We start from the raw sequence: 18,778 nt of genomic DNA on the forward strand, positions 1-18,778 counted from the left end.
ATTTAAACATTACAAACAGACATTTTTGCGTCGATATGTGACAATGGATGAAACATGACACTTCACTCCGGAATCAAAACGATCGTCATCAGAGTGGAGAGCAACTGATGTATCTCTTCCAAAGCGCCCGAAAGCACAACGATCGGCTGGAAAGGTAATGGGCTCGGTGTTTTGGAATGTGCGTGGTGTAATATTCATCGCGACTATCTTGAGAACGGAAATACCAACAACAATGAATATTATATTGCGTTATTAGAGCATTTGAAGGCCGAAATAGCAAAGAAACAACCGCATTTGACTAAGAAATAAATGTTGTTTCATTAAGACAATGCATCGTGTCACAAGTCAATCAAAACAATGAATTGAACTTTGAATTGCTCGCACATCCATCGTAGTCGCCAGATTTGGCTCCCAGGGACTACTGGCTGTTAGGACACCTCAAAAAATGCTCACCGGAAAAAATTTCGCTCGAATGGAGAGGTCATTGCTGAAACTGAGGCCTATTTTGAGAAAAAAAAAAGGATCGTTCTTCAAAAGTGGTATTGAAATGTTAGAGGGGTGTTGGAATGATTGTGCGACTCTTGATGGAGAATACGTTGATGAATAAAGGCAATTTTGAACACAAAAATGCTGTTTATTTTTTCCAAATTTAAATTTTTTGACTCTTTTCAGCATATTACTACATGATGTCGTTAACCGACTTTCAGCCATTTTTTCTCTACGAATTTAAATTGAACCAAAGCGGGCGTTTGGCAATGATAGTGTTAATGAATGTACTGTTCGATGTTGGTTTGCGAAATTTCGTTCGAGAAATATTAGCCTCGAAGATGAGACCCAAAGTGGTCAATACTGTTATCCAGAACGAGGATTTGGAGACCCTGCTGGAGACTGATCCATCACACACGGTGCGTGGGATGGTGGAAGAACTGGGCGTTAGCTCCCATGCGGTTTTTGATGGTTTAAAACGTATTGGAAAGGTTTAAAAGCTTGAAGTATCACGTTTCGAGGTCTGTTTTCCTTTGCGTTTACGCATCATCACTTGTAATGATCCTCCGTGACAACAGGAGGCGTTCAGGACAGTGGTTGAACACCGATGAGCCACCCAGGCACTTTCCAAAGGCGAAAACCCACCAAAAAAACGACCATGGTTACTGTATAGAGGTCAGCGGCTTGTGTGATTCACTAGAACCGGGCCAAACCATCACAGCAGAGTCCTATTCTGGGAAAATCGACGAAATGTACCAAAAATTGAGTCAGCAGCAGCCGGCACAGGTCTGCACGTTTCAAAAATCAGCGTCACCAGTAGATTATATCGCAATATGCTAATCTAGGCAATATGAGGATTTGGTAAAGTTTCAACTTCAATTAGGAAGTCATAATATCTCTACTTTGATGGAGTTGACGTAAGATACTGCACCAGCTACGACAAAGTGAATTTATTATATGTTTGTGAAATTTCAGATCAGCATCTACCCACAAACCCAAGTCCTTGCTTTCTGTAATTATTTGTAGTAAGTCTTGTCCAAATTTGATTTCAATAAGTCATTTTTTTTAGTCACTCAAACCTTTTCGGGGGTTTTTGTCTTTCAAATCCGCCTTTTCTATTGGCCAAATTCAATTATCCGAACCAACGTTAGTTCAAATTGATCCGGATAACTGGGGTTCTCTACTGTATTCCATACTCTCCACGTAAGATGAAATATTTGACTTAGGTTGAAGTTCCCAAACTTGATGTTCATTCAAATTAAAAGTTGTTTTTTAAATACTTTTATTAACAGCATACAAATTACTAAAATTAAGACATGAAATTTTTATTTGCATACCACAAAAAATACTTGCATAAAACTGATTGTAATGATGGTGTCTACAAATTATGATTACAGGTAATGAGTGTTTATTGAAAAAACTTTGAAAAGTATTTCAATAAAAGAACGAACTTAGTTTGCATATTAAACAAACTTTCACAAAAAATAATTTACGAAAAACATTTTCTTCCAAGTATTTATGTGATTAGAAAAATTTCTTAATTAAATTAAAACGGGTATATGTTTAGGGAGACATTAACTTTTGATATTGGTGCTGCAAAGGCAATAAGGCAAGTGTCTTATTCCGAAACATCGATGTCCACTATTGAGGGGTGACAGTGTTCCATGTGAGTAAAATATCACCTATTTTATACACTATTTGTATAGCAATCTCTGATTCGATACCATAATGAATATTTGAAGTACAAAGTCAATGGGAAAAAATGTTTTATGTATAATTCAATGTTCATATAAAATTAGTTGTTTCAAAAGTTTTTTTCTTTTGTGTAATCCAATGTTTATATGAGAGTAGTTGTTTTGAGAGAGCTTTTATCTTCCAGTTTTGTGTCTGAAAGTTACTTCTTTGCATGATCAATACATCTTTGTGATGAATTTATTTCGAAATTATTTGTTTTCTTCCTTTATTTGGAAGATTCTCACATTTTTTATATGAAGGTGAAGAAGTAGAAAGGCAAAAACTTTTCTTTCCCAAAAATTATTGTCTCAAAAATATATCACTTTCAATTCAATCTGTTTAATGTTTTGTACCTTCATAATGTGTGTAATTCAAGTATAATTATTTATTTATATTTGCTTCTGTGTTCATAATGTACTTACTATTGAATAATTTTAAATCGTACTCAGTTAAACAGAGTGGTATTAATACTTGACTTGGTCAAGGATTAAAAAATGAACACATTATTGTTAATTTTATATTTTGAGATAATAAATTCATTTCATCAACTTTCTCCATTTTCGATACCAAAAAACAAATTATCAAAAGGTAACTTTGCACAATGAAATATTTTTTCTGATTTTCATGAGTTTTCCAAGATTTCAAGTAGATTTAACATTGAAATGATTTTTCCCCGTATACGTTCTGCATAAAAAAGCATTATGAATGTGTTTTTTCATGAGCTTTCAAATTACCACTCTGATTAAATGACTTGAAGCAGCTTTTACACTGAAATGGATTTTCACCAGTATGGGTTCTTTCATGCGATTTCAAATTAGCACTCTGAAAAAATGACTTCGAGCAGATTGTACACTGAAATGATTTTTTTCCAGTATGAGTTCTTTCATGTGTTTTCAAATTGCTACTTTGAGTAAATAACTTTAGGCAGATTTTACACTGAAATGGCTTTTCCCCAGTATGGGTTTTTTCATGAGATTTCAAATAAGCACTCTGAAAAAATGACTTGGAGCAGATTTTGCACTGGAATGGTTTTTTTCCAGTATGAATTGTTTCATGTCTTTTCAAATTATTATTTTGAATAAATGACTTCAGGCAGATTTTACACTGAAATGGTTTTTCCCCAGTATGTGTTCTTTGGTGGGATTTCAACCTACTACTATGAATAAAAGACTTCAAGCATATTTTACACTGGAATGTTTTTTCTTCTGTATGACTTTTTTCAAGTGTTTTCAAACTACTTTTTAGAATAAACGACTTCAGGCAGATTTTACACTGAAATGGTTTTTCCCCAGTATGTGTTTTTTCGTGGGGTTTCAAACTACTACTATGAATAAAAGACTTCAAACAGATTTTACACTGAAATGGCTTTTCAGCAGTATGGGTTCTTTCATGTGTTTTCAAACTAATATTTTGAATAAATGACTTCAGGCAGATTTTGCACTGAAATGGTTTTTCACCAGTATGAATTCTTTCATGGGTTTTCAAATTACCTCTTCCAACAAATGACTTTGGACATATTTTACATTGGAATGATTTCTCCCCTGTATGAGTTTTTTCATGTAATTTCAAATGACTTTTCGAAATGAATGATTTCGAGCAGATTTTGCACTGATACGGTTTCACAATATGATCTTTTGCAGTGCCAAACTCCTTTTGACATAACGCTGATGACTTTTTTTCGTTGAAGCTCTCTTTCTTCTCGATGACTGTTTCATCCACTGTTTCAACAAAAACGTTCCCAGAAACTGAAAAAAATTAAAAATGAAATGAGTATTTTATACAAAATTATTTTTTGAAAATAATATTAATTTTTCACTTATTTACTGTCGATTTTACCCCCCAAAAATAAGTAACCTTTTGGAATCCACTATTCAAATAGTTTATAACCACTAAAAAGTTTGTGAAAACAAGTTATTGAATGTTCTGAAATGTATCTGGAACCGTCCATAAATTTATATAAACCAAAAAATTCAAACCTTTCATGGAATGAGGAAATGTATATTTATACACAAACTATTTACTGGTCCTGAAGATTCCATTATATAATTGAACAAACTATTTTAATTCGAACCAACCAAACAAATTAATGATAAATCAAAGTATATTCATTCATATTTTTTTTTCCTTTCTTGAGGTTTCATGAATGAAAAATTCAAAATTTGATTACAAATTTAAAAATAAATTGTAAAAAAATTCGAGTTGAAATGAATTATTACTACTGATATTTTTTTTTAACTTATTATTGACTATTTTGATTGATAGGTAGAATTGGAATGCCTTGCATAAAATTAATCTAATGAAAGCCTTTTTTACACACTATAAATAAAGCACTTCTCTCTCTGTCTCCCTCGGCGTGCGTTTCGCTAAACAAGTTAGCATCATCAGATGACTAAAACTGAATATTTTAACTATGTTATAGTTAGTTATACAGTGATTTTCTTTGATGCGACCCCTCTTTTATTTTTTGAATTATGTCAATATCTTTAACTACTACAAAATGGCAGAACACATTGACATTTAACTACATAATATGAGGTAATAAGCTTGAGGTCAGTTCAGCAGATGCTCGAAATGGTTGCCTTGAACTTCTTGACATATGAACAGCCTATCCGATATTTCACGCCGAACATTTTCGAACACAGTAACGTCAATCTGATTAAAAATCTATTCAAAATCTGTTTTAACGTTAACCAGCTGTCGCACCGCTACGAACGACAGCCCTCAGAAGTCGAAACTTGTGCGAGCTAAGGATTAACGAGGTCTTACCTTTTAACGTGTGATTCCTAACACGGGTTGGACGACAGCAAGTGAAGATCAAACATTCAGACTAGGGCTTGAACCACCGACCAACACGGCAGTCAATTCGAGTGAGTGAACAAAGCACCCAGGCCGAACCGCTTGGCTACCGACCTACCTACAATATCTCTACAAATATTTATTATTCTCTGCCGTATATCCAATATTGAAGCAGGTTCAGTTTCCTACACCTTTTGCTTCAAATTGCCCCATAAAAAAGTCCAATGGTGTCAAATCTGGCGAGCGGGCTGGTCATTCTGTAGGGCCTCAGATGTTCATTGTCATACTGACATTTTTTGTCGTTTTTATAAACCAAAAATAACTTAAAAAACCTTATTGGAATATTTCTAGAAATATTGATATTAATGTGTTTGTCTTAAGGAAATTATTAAATGTGCCACCATTTTGTAGTAGGTGCAGATATTGACTTCATATTCTATGGTTGTGGAGTATTTGTCAGGAGCTTCAAAATGATGTGCCACAAGAACCCCTTTCTAATTAATTTTTTTTCCAGATGGAGCCCAGTCGCCATCTTTAAAGTTTCATCTGTCAATTTCACTTCAACATACAGTATTCACGCATTAATTTCATTATCCCAAATTTTTTGAGTTGACCCATTCAAAAAATAAAAGGGCGGGGGACATTAAAAAATGCACTGTATACAACTGGATGTACCATAAACATCAATTTCAGTGTATGTTGGTACACTCATCTACCAACATAAAAAAGTTTCAGCTGTTTAGCATGTTCAGTTTGTTGGTGAGAGGCATAAAAGTTACAAGTGTTTTGCATGTTCGGCAAACTCAGATTATTATATTCTACTACTTCTACATTATTGATAAGTATATTCAATATATACTGCTACAAAATAAATAGGTCATCGATCGAACATGATTAAAAAATTACTGAATGCAAAAAACCTTCACCAAACTACAGTACCTGTGGTGAAGCAAAATGTGGGTTTTGAATCATGAGTCACATCTTCATCCTGTATATCCAGGAACTTATTTTGAGGGCCTTCACCTATTTCTTCTATACATTTTTCTGATTTGGGTTCATGGTAAACATCAATGACACCTTCTTTTTTAATCTGATATATATCATATTTTTCTTCGAGGTTATGGGTAACCATTTCAAATTTCAATACCAAACATATCATATTCTCCAGATTCACCGACCATTTCAGTCTCACTTGTTTCACATTTCATGATATTTGTTTCAAAAACCACTTCATCCCCAACAGATTCAAGCTCTTTCTTAATTTTTCTTCCAAAATCATCGGCAGTCATTATCTTTGAACAAATACGATTTGTTTTAAATGACAAAAATTTTTATTTTTATAAAATTTTGTCAACAATTTGTTCACTTCACTCAAAGTTCTTGGCCTTTGCTTCCAGATAGGCGCATTTAGCCAGCTCGATTCAGATGGTTACAGCTTGGTCTGATTGTGAAACGGAAAACATATTCTTTGTGTGACGTGTGACGTAAGTTAGTTGTTGTACAAACTGAACATTGAGCAGAAAGCTTTTGACCTGTTGATCACAGAATGAATAAGCATGAATTATTGAAAAAAAAACATAATGTCGGTCCACAAAGACCATAAGATACCAATTTTGAATGAAATCACATAATAATATCAAACCTCAATCGTAATTACAAATGTTCATGATTTCAAATCGATAATTCTTTATATCGGACCTCACAAACCGTACCGCTTGTTCATCAAATCTGAGAATAAATACCAAATTTCTTCATCTGAATATATGAAGCAAAGTTCATTACTTACAAAATTAACATTTAACATAGTTATGAATTAGTTCATTTGGAATAATTTAATTTCAGCCCAGAAAACCATACGCTCTATTAAAAAGCCATACATAAATAAACATCTAGTAGGTGGTAGAAAAACTGGCCTTATTTACATAATCATTAATAATAAATCAGATTTCATGTAGGAACTATTGAAACATAATACATTTTCAGATGGAATGATTTATTTTATAAATATATTATATCCCTCCGATTATCAACTAAACCAACCGTTTTATGGTTCAACTCACTTCAAATGTAAACAAACTCTCGATAACCTCTCATTACCCGCCACCCCCTGCGCACATAAGTTGTACAGAAAAGGATAGTACGATACCCGTTTCAAAATACTTGTATTGGTATAGACATGGCAACTCTATGTCTTATTATTACTCTGAGTAAAAACTCAAGTCATATGCCTTTACTGTCATAAGTTCTTGTCCAAATCGTCGAAATCGATACTTCTTATATTGTGCCATTTTCAGTGTCCTTGAAATATATGTAAGGACCGATAAATCCACCAATTGATCCGTTGGTTACTCTCTGCTGATGGATTCATCCAATGGTACAATCGAAACGTTAACGTGTTTTTATTAGACAGAACTATCTATCATAATTTTTATGATGAATTTGAAAACTTACCTATTCCCGCCAAAAGTTAATCGCCATTTCTAGAGATACGGAAACGGAAGGGGCATATATTCCTATTGTTTGTTTCTTGGAAACTCTGACTTTAAAAGTCGAAATTTTGACTTTACCTGAAATTTCGATTTTGATTTCGAAATTCAAACTTGATTGTCGAAATTTTGACTTTAAATTCGAATTTCGACTTTGGCCGCGAAATTTTGACTATAATCTTGGATTTAAACTTCAATCTCGAAATTTCGAGTTTTAAAATTTCGACTTCAATCTCACAATTTCGACTTCAAACTCAAAATTCAGAAATTGAAATATGTTTAGTTTCAAGTCGAAATTTATAAAATGAAGTCAACATAAAATTGTAATTTTGAATTTGAATTTATTAACACATAATTGAAAAATAAATATTTCATTCCAATTTCTAAAGATGCACCTATGCTTTCCATCAAATCGATGGAGTAATCGAGGAATTTACTAACGGTCTCCCGATGTATCTGATCAACAGCTAATTTTATAAACGTGCCTGTTTGCTTTTTACTTGCTTCGAAATTCAGAAAAAATCTTTATTGACATCGGATGCGATAGCAATTTGTATTTAATTCCTTGTTATAAACGGTACTTCAAATTTTTTCGTTACCGATACTAATTGCAGAAACTTTCAAAGTCGGAAATTCCAAGAAGCAATAAATGAAAATATGTGGCCATTCTGCGTGTCCGTACTAGATATGTTTTGTTGACATCAATCATAGTCCAAATATATAATTTATGCCAAGTTATTCGCTCTCTCTATTAGATCTGAATACAATGAGCTTAGATAACGAATAACTTTTAACGAACTTTCTTTCTTTTTTCCTTCCATTTGAGTATGACATTGACACTGATTTATTGTTCATATGAAATATGTATATGAATCTCAGAGTAATGAATATTTTTTTTTACTCTGAGTATATGAATAAGAAAACATGCAGAAAGCAACATATTTATGTTCATCTATACAAAGGTGCGTTTTATCCGAAACAGTATTTTTGGCTGTGCTGGACCACAAGTAAACAAGAAAAGAAGAAGTAGAATTACATTATTTCTGTCACAGATTAATCTGTGCTTCTGTTCAGAAAAGGTTTGAGAAAGTTGAATAAAAATAACGAATTCGTCGTTGAAAACAATTCCGCTTTATTCAAAGATAATGGCTATTGAGGATTGTGGAATATTTATTAAGAAAGAGCTTGAATCTGTTGAAGATGAAGAGGTTTTTGAAAGAAATATCATGAAATGTGAAACAGGTGAAACTGAAATGGTCAGTGAATCTGGAAAATATGATATGTTTGATATTGAAATGGTTACCCATAACTTCGAAGAAAAAGATGATATAGTTAAGATTAAAAGCGAACGTGTCATTGATTTTTACCATGAACCCATATCAGAAAAATGTATAGAAAAAATAAGAGAAGGCCCTCAAAGTAAGTTCCTTGAAATACAGGTTAATAGAGAGCTTGAATCTGTTGAGGATGAAGTGGTTTTTGAAACAGACATGAAATGTGAAACTGAATTGGTCAGTGAATCTGGAAAATATGATATGATTGGTATTGAAATGGTTACCCATAACCTCGAAGAAAAGTATGATATAGATCAGATTAAAAGTGAAGGTGACATTGATGTTTACCATGAACCCAAATCAGAAAAATGTATCGAAGAAATAAGTGAAGGGCCTCAAAATAAATTTCTTGAAATACAGGGTAAGATATGACTTGTGATTCAAAACCCACACTTTGCTTCACCACAGGTACAATAGTCTGAAGAAGGTTGTTTTGCATTCAGGATTTTCCAATCTCATTCAATATGATCAGGTAGTTTCAATTTTATTCTAAATTTTTGTTGCTATGATACCCACACCGGAATGAACATTACTGTAATTTTTATGCTTTTTGATTTCTCTACCAGTTGATGTTTTCATTACATCTCAACTGTCAAAATCTTCATAATCACATCTCACCCTGCAACTGCAAATCAAACCCATATAAAAAAAGGAAATAGATATAATGAAATTACCTTACTTACTTACTTAGAACATCTCCTCTCCTCATTAGTAACCGTTACAGGTATAGTTAATAATATGCGAATTGCTATCCATACATATGCATACAGTTCTTGTAAGTTGTGATCTTTGATAAAATTTAAAACAAAAACAGGGGTAGCCACATTCTGATCAGGCAAAAAAGGCATGAATCGTCTGATTACTGCATCTCTTTGTTTTAAAATAATTGGAATAACTCTTTTTTAAGTGTGTGCACCGATGTAATGAATGAGAATGAGCTGAGTGTGTTCCGCTTCATCAAAAATGACATGAACTCTCTCTAATTTAAACGTTAAAAAGAGATAGATAATGTTTTTCTGGATGGTCGGGGATTCCCGGTAAAATTAAATGCATGCAGTGCGGTGCTCCGATTTGAACACTGAGTTCCATTCTAGTTTTTCCAACATAACGATTTTTTCGCTAAATATAGGGAATTTACGAGTAAGTAGGCCTCGCTCAATGACCGAGAGGAAATTAAGGGGCGCCGCAGGCGCCTCTCGACTGCACTGCAAATTGATTTGATCTTGTACATGATATTTATGAATAATGTGCTATATTTCAGTGTAGAATTCATCAAAGATCATCCACTATTAACAGAGAAATAAGAAAAAATATGTCAAAAAATTTGTTTCCACCCTCCCTGACAGCACTGCAAATTGATTTGATGTTGTAATTGTTATCTATGAAATATTTTCTATTTTTCAGTGAAAAATTCATCAACGATCATCCACTATTAACGGATATATAAGAAAAATATGTCAAATATTCAGCAAAATTTTTTCAAGAAATTAACAGATATTGATTAATCAGAAATCTTTCATTTCTATTACATTTAGGACACCCTTTAAATCTAATCAAACTATAATTTCTATAATATACTTATACATTATAGTTGTATAAATTTGAAAATGTCCTTATAGGAAGAAACTGCAGTAATGTTAGTTACAAAAAAAGTGATAAAAAACATTGAAAATTTTAATTCTCTTTTCTTCATTATGATTTCCTGCCACGTAGTAAAGGCTACCTCCATCAATTTATTGGTTTCAATTTTATTACTAAGTTTTTGTTGCTAGGATATCCACACTGGAATGAACATTCCCATAATTTTTTTATGCTTTTTGATTCTTCTACCAGTTGATATTCTTCATTCCATCTCAATTGACAGAATCTTTTGGATCACATCTTTTCGGCTTTCTGTGAAAAGCTTATACTACTTGAAAACATTTTTCCGACTCAGAGTACAATCACAGTATGCCACTGTCAAAATTTCAAGTGTTTTTGAGCACTAAATTTTTTTACAGAAAATTTGATGCAGATTCTTTGATCAATTTTTTCCATAGCAGAAAATTGCCGAACATGCAAAACACTTGTAACTTTTTTTTTAAAGAACTTTATTCAGATAATGCAATCATGGTTACAATAAACATTTTAAATAGTAATTGAGATAGCAGCACTATCCAAAAAAAAGTTATCCAAAACAGCATCAATATGCTGGTCTCGGAAAACTAGCTAAAAACAATGTAATAATACTTTATGTAGTACAACAAAATAATATTATCAAGATTCACTTGAGAATACATTATACAAATGTGAATAAAATGAAAAACTTGATAGTAATTAATACAGAGAATTAAATAGATTTAAGCCGTTCCTTTGTTGAGTATGTTAGTATAAAAACTCTTATTTTATTCTTAAATATATTTAAATTAGGGCTATCTGTTATTTTCTTGGGAAGAGAATTATAAGTTTTCATGCATAGTGTAATGGGATTATTTAAGGCAATATTAGTACGTACAGGTTGTAAAAAGACATTATAATGGGTACGAGTATTATATTCGTGGAGCTGATTAACGAAAGTGAGGTTTGTATTACATTTGACTTGTTCATGTATAACCTTGTATGCAAATTCACCTTGCTCGATTTCTAGAACATCCTGAATAGGCAGTATCTTGGTTATACTGTATAAAGTATCAGCTGAGGTTCTGTAGTCAAGCCTGAATAACATTTTCAGGACTTTGTTTTGAAGTATTTTTACTTTTTTGAATAATGTCTGTCCACATGTACCCCATATAGGAATTAAATAGCTAAAAATTGATAAGAAATATGCACTGTATATTTGATGGAGTGAAGATGGGCATAAGTAGGTTCTACAACGATATAGGGCACTAACTATTGGAATTACTTTTTTTTCTACATGAGTGATATGGTTATTCCAGCATAGCATCAACTATTAGTCCCAGATATTTGGTATTATGGACTCTCGTTATTTCTTTGCCTCCTATCTCCACTGTGATGTCCTGTTGTTTCATGTTTTTCTGAGAGATTATAAAAGTAGTCTTCTTTACATTGATCTGAAGTTTATTTTTTGCAAGCCATCTGTGATACCTCTCCAGGTCGGTATTTACTAGTGTTTCGAGTTGTTTCAAGTCTTTACCTTTATATACAAGACCAGTATCATCTGCAAATTTAAAGTATCTACCTATAATGTTAGCAGTTTTCAATGACAGAACATGTAATGTATAGAGTAGGGGTCCAAGGACTGAGCCTTGGGGCACACCTGCTTTGGTAGTTTCAGTTTGGCTTGAAATGCCATCAACCATTGTGAATTGTTTGAGATCTAGAAGGTATGTTTTTAGTAAAGAGAGAGCATTTCCTCTTATTCCCATTTCTTCAATTTTTTCAAGTAATATAGAGAAATCAACAACATCAAATGCTTTTCGTAAATCAACAAATACATCAATAGTGTAGTATTTATCATCCAGTGAAGAAGCAATGTGGTTTATGAAGTCTGTAGTTGCACTCAGGTTGCTACTATTTTCTTGGAATCCATATTGGTAATTGTCATGTAATTGATAATACATTTCTTTAAAATAACTTATATTACTTTTGACAGAGTCTGAACTACTGAAATAGGTCTATAGTTATCATTATTATTTGGTCCTGACTTGTGTGTAGGTGTTACCTTGCTGACTTTGAGAATATCTGAGAATATAACTTGTTTAAAAGATTCATTTATTAATTTGACTAAAATAGGTATAATATAATCCCCGAGTGTTAAAAGATCATTAGTATTTATGTTATCACAACCAGGTGCTGCATTTTTATTCAACTTATATAATTCTTCCTGAACTTCTTGGGAGTTTGTATTGTATAGGTACATTGAACAATCACTTATGATTTCCTCAAACTCAGAAGATGGCGCTGTTTGTAGGTTTACACTATTCGTTATTGATTTACCAATATCAACGAAATATTTGTTCATTTTTTCAGCTATATTTCTGGGATTATCAAGAATTTGTCCCTCAATTTCCAAATTAGTTATTTGATTACTTTGGTTATTGCCTGTATTGCTCCATTTCTTTTCAAAGTATTCCTGTTTCAGTTTTTTGCGGTTTTTCTCTACAATATTTTTCTATATTCAGAAATATCCCTGATAAATCCGGATTTAAAGGATGTTTTATTTTTTCTGAATATAATTTATCACGTTTTTTTATTGATTCTAGAAATTCCCTTGTAATACAATCCTTACCTTCTTTTTATTTTATTTCATATTGAGTTGTTAATTCTTTTTTACACACCTGTATGGCTGTTGATAGTTTTTCAAAGCCTCTCACCAACAAACTAAACATGCTAAACAGCTGAAACTGTGTTTTATATTGGTACACGAGTGTACCAATATAAAAAAATCGGTGATCGAAGGTATTTAGCCTGCGAAATTTGAACATTCACCTCATTTTTTAACTGACCTCGTATTTTCATTGTTATACATACTTTGCATATTGAAAAATGGTAAAATATTCACAAAGGTATCTTCCTCTGATCTGCATTCCTGTGAGGAGGGTACAACTGTTTATCCGTTTCGGTGAGTCCAGTTCTGGATTTGATGTATATGGTACCTTCAGTTGTATATAAAAGGTTCTAACTTAGTTGAAGATTCAGTTTCAATTATCTCCTGATGATGCTAACTTGTTTAGCAAAAAGCACGCAAAGAAAGCGTGCTTTAGTTATAGTATGTGAAAAAGGCTTTCATTAGATTAATTTTATGACATTGCAATTCTACCTATCAATCGAAATAGTGACATGATAATCAATTACAAAAAATCTCCTCAGTAGTTATTATTCATTTCCCTTGAATTTTTTACAATTTATTTTTAAATTTTGAATTTTTCATTCATGAAACCTCAAGAAAGAAAAAATATTATGGATAAATATACTTTGATTCATTATTAATCTCTTTGATTTGTTTGGATTGAAATAGTTTGTTTAATTATATATTGGAATCTTTATGACCAGTAAATAGAATCCCGAAAGGCTACTCCTTTTTGGGGGGTTAAATCAACAGTCACTAAGTGAAAAGTTAATTTTTTTTTCATGCAAACAATTTTGTATAAAATATCTATTTCATTAGTAATTTTTCACAGATTCGGGAAACGTTTTTGTTGAAACAGAGAATGGAACGTTCATCGAGAAGAAAGAAGAGAGCTTCAATGAAAAGAAGTCATCAGCATTATGTCAAAAGGAGTTTGGCATTGCAAAAGATCATATTGTGAAACCGTATCAGTGCAAAATCTGCTCGAAATCATTCATTTGGAAATGTCATTTAAAAAGACATGAAAAAACCCATACAGGGGAGAAATCATTCCAATGTAAAATATGTCTAAAGTCATTTGTTGAAAGAAGTAATTTGAAAGCCCACGAAAGAATTCATACTGGTAAAAAGCCATTTCAGTGTAAAATCTGCTTGAAGTCTTTTAGTCATAGTAGTAGTTTGAAACCCCATGAAAGAACACATACTGAGAAAAAACCATTTCAGTGTAGAATCTACTTGAAGTCATCCACTCAAAATGGTAATTTGAAAAAACATGAAAGAATTCATACTGGAAAAAAATCATTTCAGTGTAAAGTCTGTTCGAAGTCTTTTGTTCATAGTAGTCATTTGAAAACACATGAAAGAATCCATACTGGTGAAAAGCCATTTGAGTGTAAAATGTGCTTGAAGTCTTTTTTTCATAGTAGTCATTTCAAAACACATGAAAGAACCCATACTGGTGAAAAGCCATTTCAGTGTAAAATGTGCTTGAAGTCTTTTGTTCAAAGTAATCATTTGAAAACACATGAAAGAACCCATACTGGTGAAAAGCCATTTCAGTGTAAAATGTGCTTGAAGTCTTTTGTTCATAGTAGTCATTTGAAAACACATGAAAGAACCCATACTGGTGAAAAGCCATTTCAGTGTAAAAGCTGCTTGAAGTCATTCAATCAGAGTGGTAATTTGAAAACTCATGAAAAAACACATTCATAATGCTTTTTTATGCAGAATGTATACTGAGAAAAAACCATTTCTGTGTTAAATCTACTTGAAGTCTTCAAAAACACATGAAAATCAGAAAAAATATTTCATTGTGCAAAGTTACCTTTTGATAATTTGTTTTTTGGTATCGAAAATGGAGAAGTTGATGAAATGAACTTATCTCAAAATATAAAATTAACAATAATTTCTTCATTTTTTAATCCTTGGCAAAGTCCAGTATTAATACCGCTCTGTTTAACCGAGTACCATTTAAAATTTTTCAATAGTAAGTACATTATGAACACAGAAGCAAATATAACTAAATAATTATACTTGAATTACACACATCAACAGATTGAATTGGAAGTGCTATATTTTTGGAAAAGGTTTTTGCCTACTTCTTCACCTTTATATAAAAAATCTGTTTTTCCGTTAATCAGCTGTCGCCCCCATACGAACGACAACTCTCAGAAGTTGAGAAACTTGTGCGAGCTTAAGGACTAATGAGGTCTTACCTTTTAACGTGTGATTCCTAACACGTGGGAATCTTCCAAATAAAGGAAGAAAGCAAATAATTTCGAAATAAACTCTTCAGAAAGATGTGCTGATCATGCAAAGAAGTTACTTTCAGACACAAAACTAGAAGAAAAAAGCCCCCTCAAAACAACTACTCTCATATAAACATTGAATTACACAAAAGAAAAAACTTTTGAACCAACTAATTTTATATGAACATTGAATTATACATAAACCACTTTTCCCATTGAGTTTGTTATTCAAGTATTCGTTATGGAATCGAATCAGACATCAAAAGATTGCTATACAAATAATGTATAAAATAGGTGATATTTTACTCACATGGAACACTGTCACCCCTCAATAGTGGACATCGATGTTTCGGAATAAGACACTTGCCTTATTGCCTTTTCAGCACCAATATCAAAAGTTAATGTCTCCCTAAGCATATACCCGTTTTAATTTAATTAAAAAATGTTTCTATCCACTTACAATATATCAAATTTGTGGAACAATTTTCATAAATACTTGGAAGAAAATGTTTTTCCTAAATTATTTTTTTGTGAAAGTTTTGTTTAATATAAACTAAGTTCGTTCTTTTATTAAAATACTGTTCAAAGTTTTTTCAATAAACGCTCATTACCTGTAATCGTAATTTGTAGACACCATCATTCCCATCAGTTTTATGCAGTACGTGTTTCTTGTGGTATGCAAAAAAAAATTCATGTCTTAATTTTAGTAATTTGTATGCATTTAATAAAAGTATTTAAAAAACAGCTTCTAGTTTGAATAAACATCAAGTTTGGGAACTTTAACCTAAGTCAAATATTTCATCTTACGTGGAGAGTATGGAATACAGTAGAGAACCCTAGTTATCCGGATCAATTGGAACTGACGTTGGTTCGGATAATTGAATTTGGCCAATAGAAAAGGCGTATTTGAAAGACAAAAACCCCCGAAAAGGTTTGAGTGACTACAAAAATGACTTATTGAAATCAAACTTGAACAAGACTTACTACAAATAATTACAGAAAGCAAGGACTTGGGTTTGTTGCTAGATGCTGATCTGAAATTTCAAACATATAATAAATTCACTTTGTCGAAGCTCGTTCAGTATCTTACGTCAACTCTATCAAAGTAGAGATACTATGACTTCCTTATTGAAGTTGAAACTTTACCAAATCCTCATGTTGTCTAGATTAGCATCTACAGGTGAGAAAATTATCGAAGTGCTTCGACGCTCAATTCTTTAATTTTCGGACGCTGATTTTTGAAACGTGCAGACCAGTGCCGGCTGCTACTGACTCAATTTTTGGTACTGATGTAGTCTACATCAGCTGAAAGGTATTCAATGGAAAGTGGCCCATCATTGAACCCAATATTGACATTTTCCAATAGTATTGCTCTCATAAGCACACTCGAATCATTACCTCTCAAACAGCGATAACGTCACCACCCCTTCCGACATAGAAACCTGGTTGTTCATCTACTTACAGTATGTGAAACTAGCATCACCTTCTTCATAAACGATTAATATCTGCGATCCCACTCCCACGTGGACTTCCGTTCCATCCCGGTCTCTAACTGGCGTGAATGAGCATAATATTTCTATTAACACACTCAAATAATTCTCGTTAACACTAATTCTCATATTTTATTGATGGTTGGAGAATCTTCACTCGATTATCAACTCGTGTTTTGGTTTGAGTGGATTTTTATTTAATATACTACACCAACAATGCAATTTGTGATATACTGTTTGGAACCTTTGGTGTAGTAATGAATATTACTGGAGTTTTTTCCCAACACCAAATTGTTATTTTTACACCTCGACACGTGTTTCGATCACCAAGTGATCATCTTCAAGAGGAAGATAAAATCTATAGACTATAGACTCGTCAGGGCGCCAACATGTAAAATTTAGACCTAGAGCTATGTGATTTTCATTGGTCCCCTTCACCACATTTGCCTATTACTTCTCAGGCTGGGAAATAAATGCTAAGGTTATTCTTTTCGAAAAGGCATATTGGAACTACAGTAGGCACTGTAGGCAGTTGCATGTGGCTTTTTCACACGATTATCTCCGTTTAATGTGTTCGTAGGTTGGTGTGGCGGGGAGAACCAATCAAGTCTTACCAGTACTCCACGTGGAAAAAACCCTAGATATGAAACCTTTTCCTCTTTCCGGTGACAGTTACCATTACTGCCAATTATCAAGAAGAAAATAAATGATAGAGAAAACTTAAAATATATTGGGTAATATATGAACATTTCAAATTTTAGATCCATCACATATAACATCGTTTTTATTTCATCGCCCTCAGAGTAACTAAATTTGAAACATAATTGCGTTGGGTTTATGTAGTACCTGCTGACTTGACAGAAAAATCAACGTTTCAATTGCCTAGGACAAAAATATCTCAGATGATTTGATAAGAGACGTATTTGAGAAATACATTCTTAATATTGTTACGATATTTACTTGGGGTTCGTTTTTGAAACAACAACACTAATAATACTTAGACAACGTTCATTTACTTAATACACAACTACTGCACTGATTATAATTCACTTAGAATACTCGCTTGCTTGAGACTTCGAACACTCTCTTACTAATACTCTTGCCGAAGGAACTCGCTCTTTTATAGTAAGATGGATACATCTAGAATTTCTAGAAATTCCATATCCATCGCGATGTTTCGCTCTCAGGATCGACGTTGGAATTCTTTTCGAGACTTTTCCAGTTACCGCCTAGGGAGGCAACGCGCGTGTGACGTCATGCACAGGTAGAGGTCCCTTCGTCAAATTGGGTGACTGTAGTCAGCTGCGGCGTTAGGGATTTTGTAACAATATCATTGATGTTATTGCGTAACGCTATGCGCATATTAAGTAATTTTAGCGGGTCGACTGTGTGAATAATCCTTTTCACATCAGTTGTGTTTTGTTGGCACCCAGATTAAGTTATTAGAATAGTTCTATAATTCACCGATGAATCCACCGATTGATCCGATGGTTCCTCCTTGCTGATGGATTCATCCGATGGTCCAATCGGAACGTTAACGTGTTTTTATCAGACAGAACCATCGATCATAATTTTCATGTTGAATTTAAAAACTCGCCTGTTCCCGTTATTTATTATTTGTTTTCTGGAAACTTTGACTTTAATAGTCGAAACTTTGCCTTAAAATTTAACTTTCGAGAAACTTCGACTTTGGTCTCGAAATTTCAACTTTAGCTACGAAATTTCAACTTTAAACTCGAAATTCAGAAATTGAATTATTCTTACCTTATTCGATTGATGGCATATTCATTTCGTGGAAATTTATATTGAATATAGGATAAAGAAAATAGCTTTTGTCTGATTTCCACTACTAATAAATAAAAATCGTAGTAGAAATCAAACAAAAGCTATTTTCTTTATCCTATATGAAACATAT

The 18,778-nt window shown here is 32.7% G+C and overlaps 4 protein-coding genes across 11 annotated transcripts in view; 2 read left to right on the plus strand and 2 right to left on the minus strand.

The window, feature by feature from the left end:
* The window catches only part of LOC141483248 (uncharacterized), a 403,587-nt gene that overhangs the window by 41,331 nt on the left and 343,478 nt on the right, over positions 1–18,778 (plus strand). The window lies entirely within an intron of this gene.
* Positions 563–6,486, minus strand: LOC141483245 (uncharacterized). Its single transcript, XM_074177734.1, has 2 exons — positions 5,956–6,486; positions 563–3,965 (listed from the first exon to the last, which is right to left on the minus strand). The coding sequence occupies exons 1-2, from the start codon at positions 6,173–6,175 to the stop codon at positions 2,920–2,922; spliced, it is 1,266 nt and encodes a 421-aa protein (XP_074033835.1). The 5' UTR covers positions 6,176–6,486; the 3' UTR covers positions 563–2,919.
* On the plus strand, positions 8,458–16,117 carry LOC141483242 (uncharacterized). Its single transcript, XM_074177728.1, has 2 exons — positions 8,458–9,197; positions 13,957–16,117. The coding sequence occupies exons 1-2, from the start codon at positions 8,648–8,650 to the stop codon at positions 14,835–14,837; spliced, it is 1,431 nt and encodes a 476-aa protein (XP_074033829.1). The 5' UTR covers positions 8,458–8,647; the 3' UTR covers positions 14,838–16,117.
* Positions 10,463–17,452, minus strand: LOC141483254 (uncharacterized). The gene is made up of 2 exons (XM_074177746.1): positions 16,836–17,452; positions 10,463–11,993 (listed from the first exon to the last, which is right to left on the minus strand). Exons 1-2 carry the CDS (start codon positions 16,990–16,992, stop codon positions 11,743–11,745), a joined length of 408 nt encoding a protein of 135 aa, XP_074033847.1. The 5' UTR covers positions 16,993–17,452; the 3' UTR covers positions 10,463–11,742.

This window comes from Leptinotarsa decemlineata, unplaced genomic scaffold (assembly GCF_025532065.1).
Source record: "Leptinotarsa decemlineata unplaced genomic scaffold, Ldec_3_MD MMD2_tig00003192_RagTag_RagTag, whole genome shotgun sequence".
Taxonomy (NCBI): domain Eukaryota; kingdom Metazoa; phylum Arthropoda; class Insecta; order Coleoptera; family Chrysomelidae; genus Leptinotarsa; species Leptinotarsa decemlineata.